Consider the following 16690-nt stretch of genomic DNA (forward strand, 5'->3'; position numbering starts at 1 on the left):
AAAGGTATGGTTAGCATAATAACCATCATATGGAGGTATGAAGCAGAATTCAGCTTCTGTATGTTTTCAATCATAAATCATGCTCACTGTCAAAATAAGTCAACTAATGAAGTATATAGTGTACAAGCAAGTGCAATTAATTTTATAACTTAGAACCGAAGCTTTAAAAATAGCATAATCATGAATCTAGCTGCAGTTTTAAAAATAAGTGGTATACAATGTGACCTTGAAATTACAGTACAGTCAAACCTTGGTTTTCGTATGCCCTAGTTTTCGACGACATTTTTCACAGAAATTTTGTCCCAGTTTTCGTATATCCGCTTGGTTTTCGTACAGTTGAAAATGGTCCGTACCAAACTCGTCTGCCTGTCCGCATGACTCGGCCACTCATTTCCTGGAATCGAGTGCCCACACAAAGCATCCTTGTCCCATTTTAGACAAATCTTAAAGAGATGCCAGAAACAGACCTCCCTGGACAGATTTTTTGTGTGACAGGGGTCCAGTGACTCTCAAGATGGTCCTAGTGCCAGTAAAAGACAAAGAAGGGAAGTAACCCCAGATAGGGCCTTGATACCTGAATTCCATATGGATGGGAATTCCCCTTCCAAACAATAACCTCTCCTCCTCTCTCTCCCCTCCTTGTCATCTTCCATACGCCAACAAATCCTCAATAAAGGTAAAAGTGATGTTAATGTTCATTTATCCATTTCATTAGTCATTTATATTTATTTCTCATTGTTTTATGTGTGTAAAATTATATTCTCTATAAAACGTATTTTTTGCTAATATTTTTGGGTGTCTGGAACGGATTAATTGGATTTACATTATTTCTTATGGGAAATATTGCTTCAGTTTTCGTGTGATTCGGTTTTCATCAGACTTTTCGAATGGATTAATCACAAAAACTGTGGTTCCACTGTACTAGGAATTAATTACTTAAAACAAAATTATAGTAAAACAGGAAATAACTCTGTGGCTATTTTCCAGTTATTTTCAATTTCTAGAAGACTGCAGCCAACACAGCACCCATATACATGTACAGTGGTCCCTCGCTTTTCGTAGTTCTCGGCAATCGTAAATTTCGCCAATCATAGGGGTATTTTCATATAAACATGGACTCGCTTTTCATAGGTTGACTCGCGAATAATAGTTCGTCCGGGATGCGTACGCACAGTGTGAGCCGGGGCGGCCTCCCTACCCAGCCAGTCTGGCATTGTTTACCAGTGAGTGAAGGTCCCCTCAAGTGCTCCTACAAAATATTTCATAATATTCCACTCATTTTAGTGCTTCCAATTACTAAATAAGCTACCATGGCTCCAAAGAAATCTCCTAGTGCCAAGCCTGTAGTAAAGAAGGTGAGAAATTTGTACAGTGACAAAGTCTTGGGCCATTTTCGGGAAGTGTTAAAGAGACACCAGAAACAGAGCTCTCTCCACAGTTACTTTGCGAGACAGGACTAGAGTGACTCTCAAGGTGGTCCTAGTGGCATTAACCCTTTGAGGGTCGACAGGCCCTCTCCGAAACTCGTTCTCAGGGTCGGCCAAATTTAAAAAAAAAAAAAAATATTTTCTCTTATGAAAAGATAGAGAACCTTTTCCCGATCATAAAGACACCAAAAGTTTGAAATTTGATAGAAAACTTACGGAATTATGCTCTCGCAAAGTTAGCGGTCTTGGCGATGTTTACGCATCGGCGATTTTGCCCACTTTGAGCCCCATTTTCGGCCAATTTCACTGTACTAGTCGACAAAAAACATGAATATTTCGCTAGAACTCCATTTTTTCTATCGAATGAGTGCAAGAAACCACCCATTTATGAAATTCAACTATCCAGTACAGTGGTCAGAATTTAGCAATTTTGCCAATTTCACACAAATTTCAAAAGATGCCAATTTCCGAATAGGGTCCAGAATAAACAAGAAAGACATTCCTGGCACTAAAATGACATTTCCTCTAGTCATTAGTCACGTCTCAAGGCCCCTCTTATATTCTTTTGCTTTCCACTTTGAATTTTTATTCTCACAAAAAATATAAGATTTACTATTATGCAGACTACTGCATTAGTGTAAAAAATGGTATAAATATTATTGGTGCACTTGTGAAAGAATATTAGACTCACCAGTTGACGTGTATTGCACGCTTGGCACGATTTGTTTACTTTTGAAGTTTGGTAAAAATCGAACATTTCTGCTACTTTGAGCTCAATTTCAAGGCACCTTTCATTGTAAAACCAGTCAAAATCATCTCAATTTCTGTAATATGTCTTCCATTCTATAAAATGAGACCAAGAAAACTAGAATACAACAATAAATACCATACGAAAATACACTGCAAAGTCGCTGATTTATTCCAAAAAAATGGTCAAAGTTTTTTTTTTCTCATTATGCACTGTGTGCTGCAGGATTTTTTTTAGACTGTGCACACTGACCACATAGACCCATTCTTTCATATGAAGGCCTACCAGCTTTCTCCCACTAGATTTGAGGCTGCTAGAATTTATGAGTACTAGTACGTCAAAAACCCCTACGCGTAAGACGTACTAGTACGACCAAAACCCTCAAAGGGTTAAGAAACAGAGAAGAGAAGCAACCCCAGAGAAGCAATTGGTACCTGAGGTGTTGCTGGAAGGGGATTCCCCTTCCAAACTGTAAACAATCCAATCTCTCTCCTCCTCCAGTCTCCCATACACTAAGAAGAATCTCCAATAAAGGTAAGTGTTATGCTCTTAATGTTTCATTCATCATTTCCCATTGTATTGTTTATGTACTATATGTATATTTCATGGAAAATTATTTTTTTGGTTTTAATACTTCTGGGTGTCAGGAACGGATTAATTGTATTTACATTATTTCTTATGGAGAATATTGATTCACAAATCGTAAATTTCGTTTATAGTAACGGCTCCAGGAACGGATTAATTACGAAAAACGAGGGACCACTGTATAGACATGAACGTATTAAAATACTGAAAGATATTTACAGTATTGGCCCCCAATTTACAAAGAATTATGGTCCTGATGTCAGCTTACACAAAAAATTGTTTGAATAAAAACCGTTACATGCATCTGCACTGTTGATCAATTGTTGCAAACAGTAACTGGTTTCAAATTGCCACATTTGCAAGAGTGGATGTTTGTGACCTAGGTGTTTTTAAGTTGCAGACCTCTTGTATATTGATTTTTTTTTTTTTTTAACAAGTCGGCCATCTCCCACCGAGGCAGGGTGACCCAAAAAGAAAGAAAATCCCCAAAAAAGAAAATACTTTCATCATCATTCAACACTTTCACCTCACTCACACATAATCACTGTTTTTGCAGAGGTGCTCAGAACACAACAGTTTAGAAGCATATACATACGTATAAAGAGACACAACATATCCCTCCAAACTGCTAATATCCCGAAACCCCTCCTTTAGAGTGCAGGCATTGTACTTCCCATTTCCAGGACTCAAGTCTGGCTATATAAAAATAACCAGTTTCCCTGAATCCCTTCACTAAATATTACCCTGCTCGCACTCCAACAGATCGTCAGGTCCCAAATACCATTCGTCTCCATTCATTCTTATCGAACACACTCATGCACGCCTGCTGGAAATGCAAGCCCCTTGCCCACAAAACCTCCCTTACCCCTTCCTTCCAACCTTTTCGAGGACGACCCCTACCTTGCCTTCCTTCCCCTACAGATTTAAATGCTCTCCATGTCATTCTACTTTGATCCATTCTCTCTAAATGACCAAACCACCTCAACAACCCCTCTTTAGTCCTCTGACTAATACTTTTATCAACTCCACACCTTCTCCTAATTTCCACACTCCAAATTTCCTGCATAATATTTACACCACACATTGCCCTTAGACAGGACATCTCCACTGCCTCCAACTGCCTCCTCACTGCTGCATTCACAACCCAAGCTTCACACCCATGTAAGAGTGTTGGTACTACTATACTTTCATACATTCCTTTCTCTGCCTTCATAGATAACGTTTTTTTGTCTCCACATATACCTCAACGCACCACAAACCTTTTTTTCCCCTCATCAATTCTATGATTTACCTCATCCTTCATAAATCCATCCGCCGACACGTCAACTCCCAAGTATCTGAAAACATTCACTTCTTCCATATTCCTCCTCCCCAATTTGATATCCAATTTTTCTTTATCTAAATCATTTGATACCCTCATCACCTTACTCTTTTGTCTCTCTCTCTTCTACACACCCTAGCCTGAGCCTCACTATCCTCATAAAAGCTCTTTACAGCATTTAGTAACTTACCACCTATTCCATATACAGTGGTCCCTCGTTTTTCTTCATAATTAATCCGTTCCTGGAGCAGTTACTATAAACGAAATTTACGATTTACGAATCAATTTTCCCCATAAGAAATAATGTAAATATGTACAATTAATCCGTTCCTGACACCCAGAAGTATTAAAACAAAAATAATTTTTACATGAAATATACATGTAGTACATAAACAATACAATGGGAAATGATGAATGAAACATTAACATCATAACACTTACCTTTATTGGAGATTCTTCTTAGTGTATGAGAGACTGGAGGAGGAGGAGAGAGTGGATTGTTTATAGTTTGGAAGGGGAATCCCCTTTCATCAACACCTCGGGTACCATTTGCTTTTCTGGGGTTGCTTCTCTTCTCTGTTTCTTAATGCCACTAGGACCAGCTTGAGAGTCACTGGAGTCCTGTCTCGCAAAATAACTGTGGAGAGAGCTCTGTTTCTGGCGTCTCTTTAATACTTCCTAAAATGGCCCAAGACTTTGTCACTGTACATGTTGTCAACCTGACTTGCAACAACCTTATTAGGGTGATGTTTCTCCATAAAGCTTTCCATCTTACCCCACATAGTAAAAATCTCTAATTTCTGAAGAAGGCACCTTCTTCCATCTCTCTTCCTCCTCCTCTGCAGCAAGATTCTGAGCTGCAATGTGTTGCTCTTCCTGCTGAAGCTCTTGCAGCTCCTCAGTGGTGAGCTCTTCATTGTGGTCTTCCACCAATTCTTCCACATCCTCCAAACTCACATCCAACCCCATGGAACTCCCCAGTGCCACAATTGATTTTACAACAGACATAGGCTCATTAGGGTCAGTCCCAAATCCTTCAAAATCCCTCTTATCGACACAATCTGGCCACAATTTTCTCCAGGCAGAGTTCAAAGTCCTGGTAGTCACTCCCTCCCAAGCCATACCTATAAGGGTTATGCAATGGAGGATGCTGAAGTGTTCTCTCCAAAATTCCCTTAGGGTCAAGTGAGTGTCTGTGGTCACAGTCAAGCACCTGTGAAACATTGCTTTTGTGTAGTTTTTTTTAAAGTTTGCAATAACCTGCTGGTCCATGGGTTGGAGGAGAGGAGTGGTATTCGGGGGCAAGAACTTTACTGTGATGAACCCAAACTCCTCGAAAATTAGGTCATCCAAGTTTGGAGGATGAGCAGGTGCATTGTCCATTACTAGCAGGCACTTGAGATCCAATTTCTTTTCCAGGAGATACTCCTTCACACTAGGGCCAAACACTTCATTGAACCACTCGACGAAAATTTCCCTCGTGACCCATGCCTTACTATTAGATTTCCAAAACACACAATTTACTCTTCATAACAGTGTTTTTCCTGAACACACTGGGATTTTCAGAATGGTACACTAGTAATGGCTTCACTTTGAAATCCCCACTAGCATTAGCACAGAACATTAGCGTCAGCCTGTCTTTCAAAGGCTTGTCCTGGCATTGCCTTTTCCTCTTGTGTAATGAAGGTCCTCTTTGGCATTTTCTTCCAAAAGAGGCCTGTTTCGTCACAATTGAACACTTGTTCAGGTTTCATTCCTTCAGCCTCTATGTACTCCTGGAATTCATGCACATTTTTCAGCCGCCTTGTGGTCCGAACTGGCAGCCTCACCATGCATTACCACACTGTGTATGCCAGTACGGTTGTTAAATCTCTCAAACCAGCCTTTGCTGGCCTTAAATTCACTCACATCACCACTATTTGCAGGCAATTTCTTTACCAAATCTTCATGCAACTGCCTAGCCTTTTCACAAATAATCAAAGTCATAAGAGTATCTCCTGCTAATTGTTTCTCATATATCCACACCAATAATAACTTCTCGACCTCTTCCAGTACTGGTGATCTCATTTTTGTCAGCATAGTTACTCCCTTTGCAACAACAGCGTCCTTTATTTCCTTTTTCTTAGCCACTATGGAACATAAGGTTGTGTAGGGTTTCTTATACATCCTGGACAGTTCGGCCACACTTGTACCACTTTCATATTGTTCAATGATGGTTTTCTTAAATTCAGTCATATTTCTCACCTTTACCACAGGCTTGGCACTAGGAGCTTTCTTTGGAGCCATGGTAGCTTATTTAGTACTTGCAAGCACTAAAATAAATGGAATATTATGAAATATTTCGCCGGAGCACGTGAGGGGACCTTCGCTCACTGGTAAACAATGCCAGACTGGCTGCCGCCCCGGCTCACGCCGTGGGTACGCGTCCCGGACGAACTACGACTCGCAAGTCAACCTATGAAAAGCGAGTCCATGTTTATACGAAAATACCCCTATGATTGGCGAAATTTACGATTGCCGGGAACTACGAATAGCGGGGGACCACTGTACTTGCAACATCTGCCACATTGCTCCCCTATCCACTCTATCATATGCCTTTTCTAAATCCATAAATGCAATAAAAACTTCCCTACCTTTATCTAAATACTGTTTACAGTATTGATTTATTTATCTTCAGATACTATTTTGTAATCAATAAAACAATTAAGTGGCACATTAATAAACAAATACCATTTGTCTCCATTCACTCCTATCGAACACGCTCATGCGCGCCTGCTGGAAGTCCAAGCCCCTCGCCCACAAATGGTATTTGGGACCTGACGATCTGTTGGAGTGTGAGCAGGGTAATATTTAGTGAAGGGATTCAGGAAAACCGGTTATTTTTATATAGCCGGACTTGAGTCCTGGAAATGGGAAGTACAGTGCCTGCACTTTAAAGGAGGGTTTTGGAATATTGGCAGTTTGGAGGGATATGTTGTGTATCTTTATACGTATATGCTTCCAAACTGTTGTGTTCTGAGCACCTCTGTAAAAACAGTGATTATGTGTGAGTGAGGTGAAAGTGTTGAATGATGATGAAAGTATTTTCTTTTTGGGGATTTTCTTTCTTTTTGGGTCACCCTGCCTCGGTGGGAGATGGCCGACTTGTTAAAAAAAAAAAAATTAATAAACAATTACAATTTAAAATTTGTTTAACTTATTCATGATATTCATGCAAAAATTCCACCCCAAAATAAAGTTCATTTGAAGTTATACTCATGGCCTTTTTACTGGGAGAGGGGGCACAGCATTATACATGCCCATTCATCTGGACAAGCAAGATCAAGTAAGCCCTATGGTCATGTGTGCCCTATGATCATGTAATCCCTATAGTCATGTATGCCTTATCGTCAAGTTGGTGGTTTCTTCTGCTTTTGCTTTTGATAAGAGCTTGCAGATTAAAATGGTATTCTTCAGAAGATACAGTACTGTATTTCACTGCTTTAATCCTTGTATCAGAAAAAAAATTGATCTCAAAATGCTCTATAAAAATCACACTACGTTTTTCACTTTAAACATGTATTTTGATTTACTAGTTACATGTTTAGCACTAAGTGAAGCAAAGAAAGGTAACAGTTTGTGTGAGATGCGAGTAGATGTTGGAAGAAAGCATGCTAGACCAAGAGCAGATAATGAGGAAGTACAGAGTAGGTTTAGGAATGAAATGCTTGTGTATGCAGACGAGGTTTGTAGTTGACGAACAGGTTTAGAAAGAAAAAGGGGCATAAATGTTTAAATTCAAGAGCGTGTATACAGTGGACCATCGACATTCGATATTAATCCGTTCCTGAGAGCTCATCGAATGTCGAAAATATCGAAAGTCAAATTAATTTTCCCTATAAGAAATAATGGAAATCAAATTAATCCATGCAAGACACCCAAAAGTATGAAAAAAAAAAAAAAATTTTACCACATGAAATATTAAGTTTAATGCAATAGAATAATTACAATAACAATAACAATAGATTAATAACAAAAGAACAATTGACACTTACCTTTAATGAAGATCTGGTGATGATTGATGGGATGGGAGGAGGGGTGTGTGTGGATGGTGTTAGTGTTCAGAAGGGGAATCCCCTTCCATTAGGACTTGAGGTATCAAGTCTTTTTCCGGGGTTACTTCCCTTCTTCTTTTAATGCCACTGGGACCAGCTTGAGAGTCACTGGACTTCTGTCGCACAACATATCTGTCCATAGAGGCCTGTACCTCTCGTTCCTTTATGACTTTCCTGAAGTGGTTCACAACATTGTCAGTGTAAAAGTCACCAGCACGGCTTGCAGTAGCTGTGTCAGGGTGATTTTCATCAAAAAAGCTTTGCACTTCAAGCCACTTTGCACACATTTCCTTAATCTTTGAAGTAGGCAACTTCTTCAATTTCTCTCTCCCCTCCTCCGAAGCAGTTTCCTCAGGTCTGGCCTCTTGCTGTTGAAGATGATCTAGCAGCTCATCAATGGTTAGTTCGTCATTGTCCTCCTCCACCAACTCTTCCACATCCTCCCCACTAACCTCCAACCCCAAGGACTTCCCCAATGCGACAATGGATTCCTCAACTGGCATAGGATTCTCAGGGTTAGCCTCAAACCCTTCAAAATCCCCTTTGTCTACACATTCTCGCCACAGTTTTTTCCAAGCAGAGTTCAAGGTCCTCTTAGTCACTTCCTCCCAAGCCTTACCTATAAGGTTTATACAATTGAGGATATTAAAGTGATCCTTCCAAAACTCTTTTAGAGTCAGTTGAGTTTCTGTGGTTGCTACAAAGCACTTTTGAAACATAGCTTTTGTGTACAGTTTCTTGAAGTTTGCAATGACCTGCTGGTCCATGGGCTGCAGGAGAGGAGTGGTATTAGGAGGCAAAAACTTGGTTTTAATGAAGCTCATGTCCGCAGAAAGTCGCTCTGCCACGTCTGAAGGATGACCAGGAGCATTGTCTAATACCAGGAGGCACTTAAGGTCCAATTTATTTTCCAGGAGGTAATTTTTCACAGTGGGGGCAAATGCATGGTGTAACCAGTCATAGAAAAAGTCCCTAGTGACCCATGCCTTACTGTTTGCCCTCCACAGCACACACAAATTAGCCTTGAGGACATTGTTTTTCCTGAACACTCTGGGAGTTTCTGAGTGATACACCAATAAAGGCTTCACTTTGCAATCACCATTAGCATTAGCACACATCAAGAGAGTAAGCCTGTCTTTCATAGGCTTATGTCCTGGGAGTGCCTTTTCCTCCTGAGTAATGTAGGTCCTGCTTGGCATTTTCTTCCAAGACAGGCCTGTTTTGTCACAATTAAACACTTGTTCAGGTTTCAATCCTTCAGCCTCTATGTACTCCTTGAATTCATGCACATATTTTTCAGCCGCTTTTTGGTCTAAAGTGGCAGCCTCACCATATCTTACCACACTGTGTATGCCACTACGATTCTTAAATCTTTCAAACCAACCTTTGCTGGCCTTAAATTCACTCACATCACCACTAGTTGCAGGCAATTTGTTTACCAAATCATCATGCAACTGCCTAGCCTTTTCACAAATGATCGCTTGAGAGATGCTATCTCCTGCTATCTGTTTTTCATTTATCCACACCAATAACAGTCTCTTAACATCTTCTAACACTAGCGATCTCTGTTTTGAAAACAAAGTTGCACCTTTTGCAACAACAGCTTCCTTGATTGCCATTTTCCTGCTCACTATAGTAGAGATGGTTGATTGGGGTTTACTATACAACCTGGCCAGCTCCGACACACGCACTCCACTTTCGTACTTTGCAATTATCTCTTTCTTCATTTCAATAGTCATTAGCACCTTTTTTCTCGAAGGGTTGGCACTAGAAGCTTTCTTGGGGCCCATGGTTACATATTTTGCAGAAACAAGCACCAAAAACAGTGATAATATGGAATGTACCGAATGTATCCTTAGATGTGTGCACACTGGCTGGCTTGTAAACACTGGCACACATGGGGCAGTTCAGGCCCCACGTGGACACATCTCGTACGAATCGTATCGAATGTCGGGTTTTCCACTGAATGTCGAGGCGAAATTTTTGCGTTAAAATGCATCCAATGTCGGATTTATCGAATGTTGATGCCATCGAATGTCGGGGGTCCACTGTATATTTAGGGAAGAGGGAATGTTCCAGGCGAGGTGAGGAGTCCACACGCACAACCTGGCTATGGGAAAGAGGTAATTGGCCAGCCCTTTGCTCTGAGCTCGCCACCACTGATTGGAATGCTCTTCTCCAAGGGGATGTTGACAACCAAGTGAAAGCCTTTACTGGACACATCCTTAATCTACAACAAGAACACATTCCTCACCGGCAATATGTGACGAAGCCTACAGATCAGCCTTGGTTTGGCTTTCGTTGTAGAGAGGCTACTACTGCTAAGTACAAAGCATGGCGAAGGTATAAGAGACATCCTACCACCTATAACAGGAACTTGCACACGCAAGCCTGTAGGCATATGGGAGATGTTCAAAAGTGGGCCATTGCTAAATGGGAGGTGGACACTAAAAGAAAGCTAGCATCAGGTAGGGTAGGCTCCAAAACCTGGTGGTCCCTGGCCAAGGACAGACAAGGTTATCTGCCTGATGAACTTATTCCACCTCTAAATCGACAGGATGGGACCACCTCTACTAGTAGTCAAGAGAAGGCGGACCTCTTTGCTGAACACTTTGCTACCAAAATACAAGTTCCTGATCCAGCAAGGGACCCTCCTTGGATAGCTGCAAGAACTGTGTCAAAACTGTCAGTGGTGACAATAAGGCAGGAGGAGGTGCATTTCCTTCTTAAATCGCTTGACCAAGAAAAGGCTGTGGGCCCAGACAAGTTGAGTCCAAGATTGTTGAGATGATGTGCAGACCAGCTAGCAGCACCTCTAACTCGCATCTTTCAGCACTGCCTAGTACAGTGTAAATGGACCTCTCTATGGAAAGAGGCAAATGTAGTCCCTGTTCACAAAAAGAAGAGCAGAGCAGAAATCAGCAACTACAGATCAGTGTCACTCCTGTCAATCACTGGTAAGATCCTTGAGACAATAATCTCAAGACAAATGACATAGTTTTTTGACTACCACTCACTACTTTGTGATCGTCAATATGGCTTCAGGAAAGGTTACTCTGCTGCTGATCTGTTGTTAAACCTCTCCACTAAGTGGCACCAGTCACTGGATGAATCCAAAGTCAGCTGTGTGGTAGCACTGGACATTGCTGGCGCTTTCGACCGGGTGTGGCACCAGGGCCTCTTAGCAAAACTTCAAGCACTGGGAATTGCAGGCTCTACGCTATGTCTCCTCAGTGATTACCTTCATGGTAGATCTCTAAGTGTAGTTCTCAATGGAACGGAATCAGCAAGACATCCTATTGGGGCAAGTGTTCCACAAGGAAGCGTGCTGGGTCCATTGTTATGGAATGTCTACTTCAACGACCTTCTTCATCTCATCCCAGAATCACATGCATATGCAGACGACTGTACACTGACATTCACTTATCCAAGAGAAGAAATGCCAGCTGCTCTAAGCTACATCAATCACCAGCTGAGAGCTATATCAGCTTGGGGAAATAGATGGCAAGTAACATTTGCACCTGAGAAAACGCAAATGATGATCATCTCTAGGCACCATGATGGTAATGCTGGTGCAGTAGTAAGGATGAATGGGAGGGTGTTGGCACCTGGAGAAGAAGTTGATATCCTTGGGGTGAAATTTGACTCCAAACTAACCATGAAGAACCATGTTGTAAATCTTGCAAACAAGGCAGCCAGGAAGCTTACAGCACTTCGCCGTATCTCGCATCTGCTTGACAGTAGGGGTTGCAAGATCCTGTACGAGGCACAAGTACGCTCACACCTTGAGTATGCTCCACTTTCTTGGTTTGCCTGCCCCCCCCCCTCTCATCTGCGACTGCTTGACAGAGTAGAGAACAGAGCAAGACGTCTCATCTCTCGCCTGGACCCATCCTGGATAGATCTGTCATTTCAGCAGAGCCTTCAACATAGGAGGGATGTGGGTGGCCTTATTGTTATGTACAAGGCCAATATTGTCAAAATACCACACTTGGATCCACTTCGAGGACAGCGTGAAACAAGCTTTTATGCCACAAGACGGGCAGAAAGCAGCAACTTCACTCTGGCTGTACCCTTCTCCAGAACATCACTCCATCTGAGATCATACATACCCAGGATGACTCGAGTATCTAACACATTCGTACAGCATAATGATGTCAATGAGATAAAGTCAGTTGATCAAATGAAAATGCTGGCCCACACATGGCTCCAACTTCATCCTGTTCCTACTTGTATGTCTCATAACAATAAAAATGCTTTCAAATGAGCTGATGTAGGTAACAGCTCTTAGCTTGCCAATAAAGTTAGGAATCCTTAACCTGTAAATAGCTTGTAAAAAAAAAAAAAAAAAAAAAAAAGGGGGGGGGGGGGTTAGAGTGTCTAGCAGATAAGTGTGAGGGTGAGGGGATGGGTGGGCGGGTGTACAGTGGAACTTTGGCACTCAAACTTAATTGGTTTCAGAAGGCAGTTCAAGTGCCGATCTGTTTGAGTACAGAACAAATTTTTCCCGACCAATTTTCTTTATGGTTGGCTGTTATCACTAACCCTTTTAGACCCTGTGGTGACTTACTTATACAAATGCAAAGAAATACGAAATAGTTTACAGCGAAGTTCTGGCAGGTCGTGTTTGTTTGGTCGAGTGTTGAGCAAACAGTTGACTACCGAGCAATCTGTCTATTGAACAAAGCGTTCAAATACCAAACTGTTTGAGTACGGAGCTGTATGAGTACTGAGGTTCCACTGTCTGTGGGTGAATGTGTGTGTGTGCATTCCCAGATTAACCCTTAAACTATCCAAATGCAGATCTACGTTAGTACCGTTAGCACTCCAAATGTAGATCAACGTTTTATTTTTCCTGCCTCCAAATTTGGGATAATTGGCCTGAGATGTCTGGTCAGTATAGAATGGGTCTTAACACTTGGTGTGCACAGTATTAAAAAAATCTGGGACAACTTAGTACCTTGTGGGAGCACCAGGTCAACTGAGTGCCAGCTAGAGCAAAGAGCATGGCAAACACCAGGGATTCACTGATGTCATATTGTATTAACTCTCCCTTTTTAAGAGGAAAGTGATGTTTGACTCCGAGTTTAGTGGCTTTGAGATGGATGTGGCCACAAGTAGTTGAGGAAATATCAAAAACCTCAATAATAACCCATGTGCAACATCTTTCAATTTTGATACCACTGGTAGTATCATCCTGCCAGAATGTCCTATAACCTATATCCCAAGTAAAGAGAAAATTCTGGAACATGTAATACGTGTTTGGCAGGCCGGGTGGCTGGTTGGCTGGCTGGCCGGGTGGCTGGCTGGCCGGGTGGTTGGCTGGCCGGGTGGTTGGCTGGCCAGGTGGTTGGCTGGCCGGGTGGTTGGCTGGCCAGGTGGTTGGCTGGCCAGGTGGTTGGCTGGCCGGGTGGTTGGCTGGCCGGCTGGCCAGGTGGTTGGCTGGCCGGCTGGCTGGGTGGGTGGTTGGCTGGCCGGCTGACCGGGTAGTTGGCTGGCTGGCTGGCCGGGTGGTTGGCTAGCCGGCTGGCCGGGTGGTTGGCTGGCCAGGTGGTTGGCTGGGTGGGTGGTTGGCTGGGTGGGTGGTTGGCTGGCCGGCTGACCGGGTAGTTGGCTGGCTGGCTGGCCGGGTGGTTGGCTAGCCGGCTGGCCGGGTGGTTGGCTGGCCGGGTGGTTGGCTGGCCGGCTGGTCGGGTGGCTGGCTGACTTTGGCTGCCTCTGTCTCCATCTGTATCTATCTCTGCCTGTCTCTGCATCTCTGTATCTATCTCACAGATACACATAAATAATTATGCAGTGTAAATTACCTAGGATAACCCAAAAAATCCAGATGACGTGCTATATTGTGCTTGTAGATATAAGGCATAATAAGCATGACTGGCAAGTAATACACATTTTCACTTGTTCAGGAATCAGACGTGATGACTCTGCATTGTGTGTAATACCTGTTGGTTCTGAGACAGAAAGAGAGACAAGGAGACAGAGAAAGCAGAGACAGGAAGACAGACACACAGGCAAACAGATAAGCAGAGACAGAGAGACAAACAGACAACAGATAGACATGTTTATATGTAACAGTGAAAACAAACAGGTAAGGCAGTGCACAATCATCAAGTGTCACGTGTCCATTGCTGCACTATCAGCAGTGGAGTGACACTTGTCTTACAAGATGCTTCAAGGAGTTTCATATATATTCCAGCATGTCTAAAACATTGCTGGGACTTATAAGTACTTTGTATATATTTCTAGGCAATAGTAGGTGACCAAGGCAGGTGAAAATGTTCACCTGTCAGTGTATTTGTGACCACAGTAGAATGAGGGGAGATATCATTGAGGTGTATAAGTGGATGACGGGCATAAACAAGGGAGACATTAATAAAGTACTGAGGGTGTCGAACCAGGTAAGAACCAGGAATAATGGATTTAAGTTGGATAAATTTAGATTTAGAAAGGACATAGGTAAGTACTGGTTTTCTAACAGAGTTGTAGATGCGTGGAACAGTCTTCCCAGTGGGCTGATAGAGGTTAGGACCTTGGGTAGCTTTAAGAAGAGACTGGACAAATATATGAGTGGGAGGGGCTGGGTTTGATTGGTGTCAAGGGGTACGGGAGTTATTTCTTGAGTAGCTTTAGGTAGATGTCGTTTTGATAAGGACCTGCCTCGTATGGGCCAGTAGGCCTTCTGCAGTGTTCCTACATTCTTATGTTCTTATGTATGTATTTGAGTACTCTTTCAGTACCTAATATTAGTGTCAGAACAAAGATTGGCTATGAAATCACAAGAACTACTATAAATTGTAATTTTCAGAACATAAAAATTATATAAATTAAAATAAAAACAAGAAAAAAGGGTATATCGGCAACACTTCTGCAAGCAACACGACTTCATGTTGCCATCAGGTGAGCATCCAGCACCAACTTCGCGGTCTTTTATCTCGGTAAGTACTGGTCCTAAATTTTTTTTTTTGGTCTTATTACACACAGAAATTGCCTCTTTAATTTAAAAAAAAAAAAAATTCAAAATATTCAGAGTGCTGGGCAAGTGAACTTTGATCTACGTTTGGACAGTTTAAGGGTTAAAGATAAATAGATTTTTGGGATTTGACATGCTGTTGTATTTAAAGCATGGTAACATCTATGAAGAGATGTAATAGAACCAATTAACTTGACATTAGTTCTAGAGATGGGAATAAGTGCCTGAACTCTGAAGGAAGAACTGGGATGTTGTAGTTTGGTGGGTGATTTCAACTGTGACATCCATGCACTTCTAGAAAGACAGCTAGAGAATGAGTGGCGGTGAATGTATTTCCTTTTCTAGGTCATCCTAACATGGTGGAAAATAGCAAACATGTTGCAAATACAAAAAAGATGTTGAATCAGTAAGTTAGGTAAACAATCTTATATCACATTTTGGGTGAGATTCAGATAAAACAATGTTTATCAGTTAAGGGGAAATGATGCCCCCTCTAAATGAAGAGTTTATTGAACTTGCTACTAGATTCCTTTGTAAATGTCTTAAGGGTATTACAACTGCTTCTTGCCATATATCTTTTAGGAAGATATGCATTTTCATTGTTGCCTTCTTAGAATACATAAAACAACATAAAGAGGTTTTGAAAAGATGATGAAGTCTCTCTCGATTTGAATTCTCTTTGAATTACTCATATATATTAGCTTAAGTTTCAAAAGGTTAACATCTGCAATCTCATGAAGTTCCAAAGAATATTACATATTGCAAAATTAGATGAACAAAGCAACTGCTCAGCCCTACGAGCCTTTCAGTAATCTGGTGTGATATTGGCTCAGAGCTTTTAAACTACTCCATACTAGAAAACTGAATTTAATTGCAAGATGAAGGATTCATGAACTTCGTAGAAATACTGACTTCAAACAAACAACTGGTGGCCTAAGTGAAATTAGACACAGGCTTTTTTTCTCTTTTAGCAACCACAGTTGGCCCTAAATGCACCACATGCTAGTGGCTCTCTCCTGTACCTATGTACCTAATAATATTCTATTACATATAAACTACATTACCTGTAAACTGCAAAAAAAGAAATAAATTTGTATAAGTTTCAAATTAGAGCCATTTACATTCTCTCACAATGATGCTGCCTTCCTGCAAAGGGGCCCTGAAAAGGTCAGTGAAGTATTATTTCCTTACCCCTTTAGGTTGTGGTGTATATACAAAATAAGGCTGCTTGTTTTTCCCCCCTTTACTGGTCTGCCACTCATAGAAGCCATCACACAAAACAACACACCTGTAACATTGCTATACATTAGTTTTCCTTGCCCAAATAGAAACTTACATTTAACACTTGCTAATTCACAGTAATAATAATAAAACAATAATAATAAGAAAATAAAAACAATATTGGAAATAAATCATTACTTAACTAGGTGACATTATAATGTTCAAAGTTGATGATTCAAAGCCAGTAGGTTTAAGTTGAGAGACTTAAAATATCTTGCTGTATAAAACTTAACATTCTATTTATAGTACAGACACGGAGCA

The 16690-nt window shown here is 41.4% G+C and overlaps 1 protein-coding gene across 2 annotated transcripts in view; it reads right to left on the bottom strand.

The window, feature by feature from the left end:
* The window catches only part of LOC128688934 (abasic site processing protein HMCES), a 50726-nt gene that overhangs the window by 23483 nt on the left and 10553 nt on the right, over positions 1-16690 (bottom strand). For both annotated transcript variants that reach the window (XM_053776996.1, XM_053776995.2), the window contains exon 5: positions 16340-16436. In XM_053776996.1, coding sequence (XP_053632971.1) covers positions 16340-16436 — 97 coding nt within the window. The remainder of the gene's footprint in view (positions 1-16339; positions 16437-16690) is intronic.

Source organism: Cherax quadricarinatus, chromosome 16, assembly GCF_038502225.1.
Source record: "Cherax quadricarinatus isolate ZL_2023a chromosome 16, ASM3850222v1, whole genome shotgun sequence".
In the NCBI taxonomy this organism is placed as follows: Eukaryota; Metazoa; Arthropoda; class Malacostraca; order Decapoda; family Parastacidae; genus Cherax; species Cherax quadricarinatus.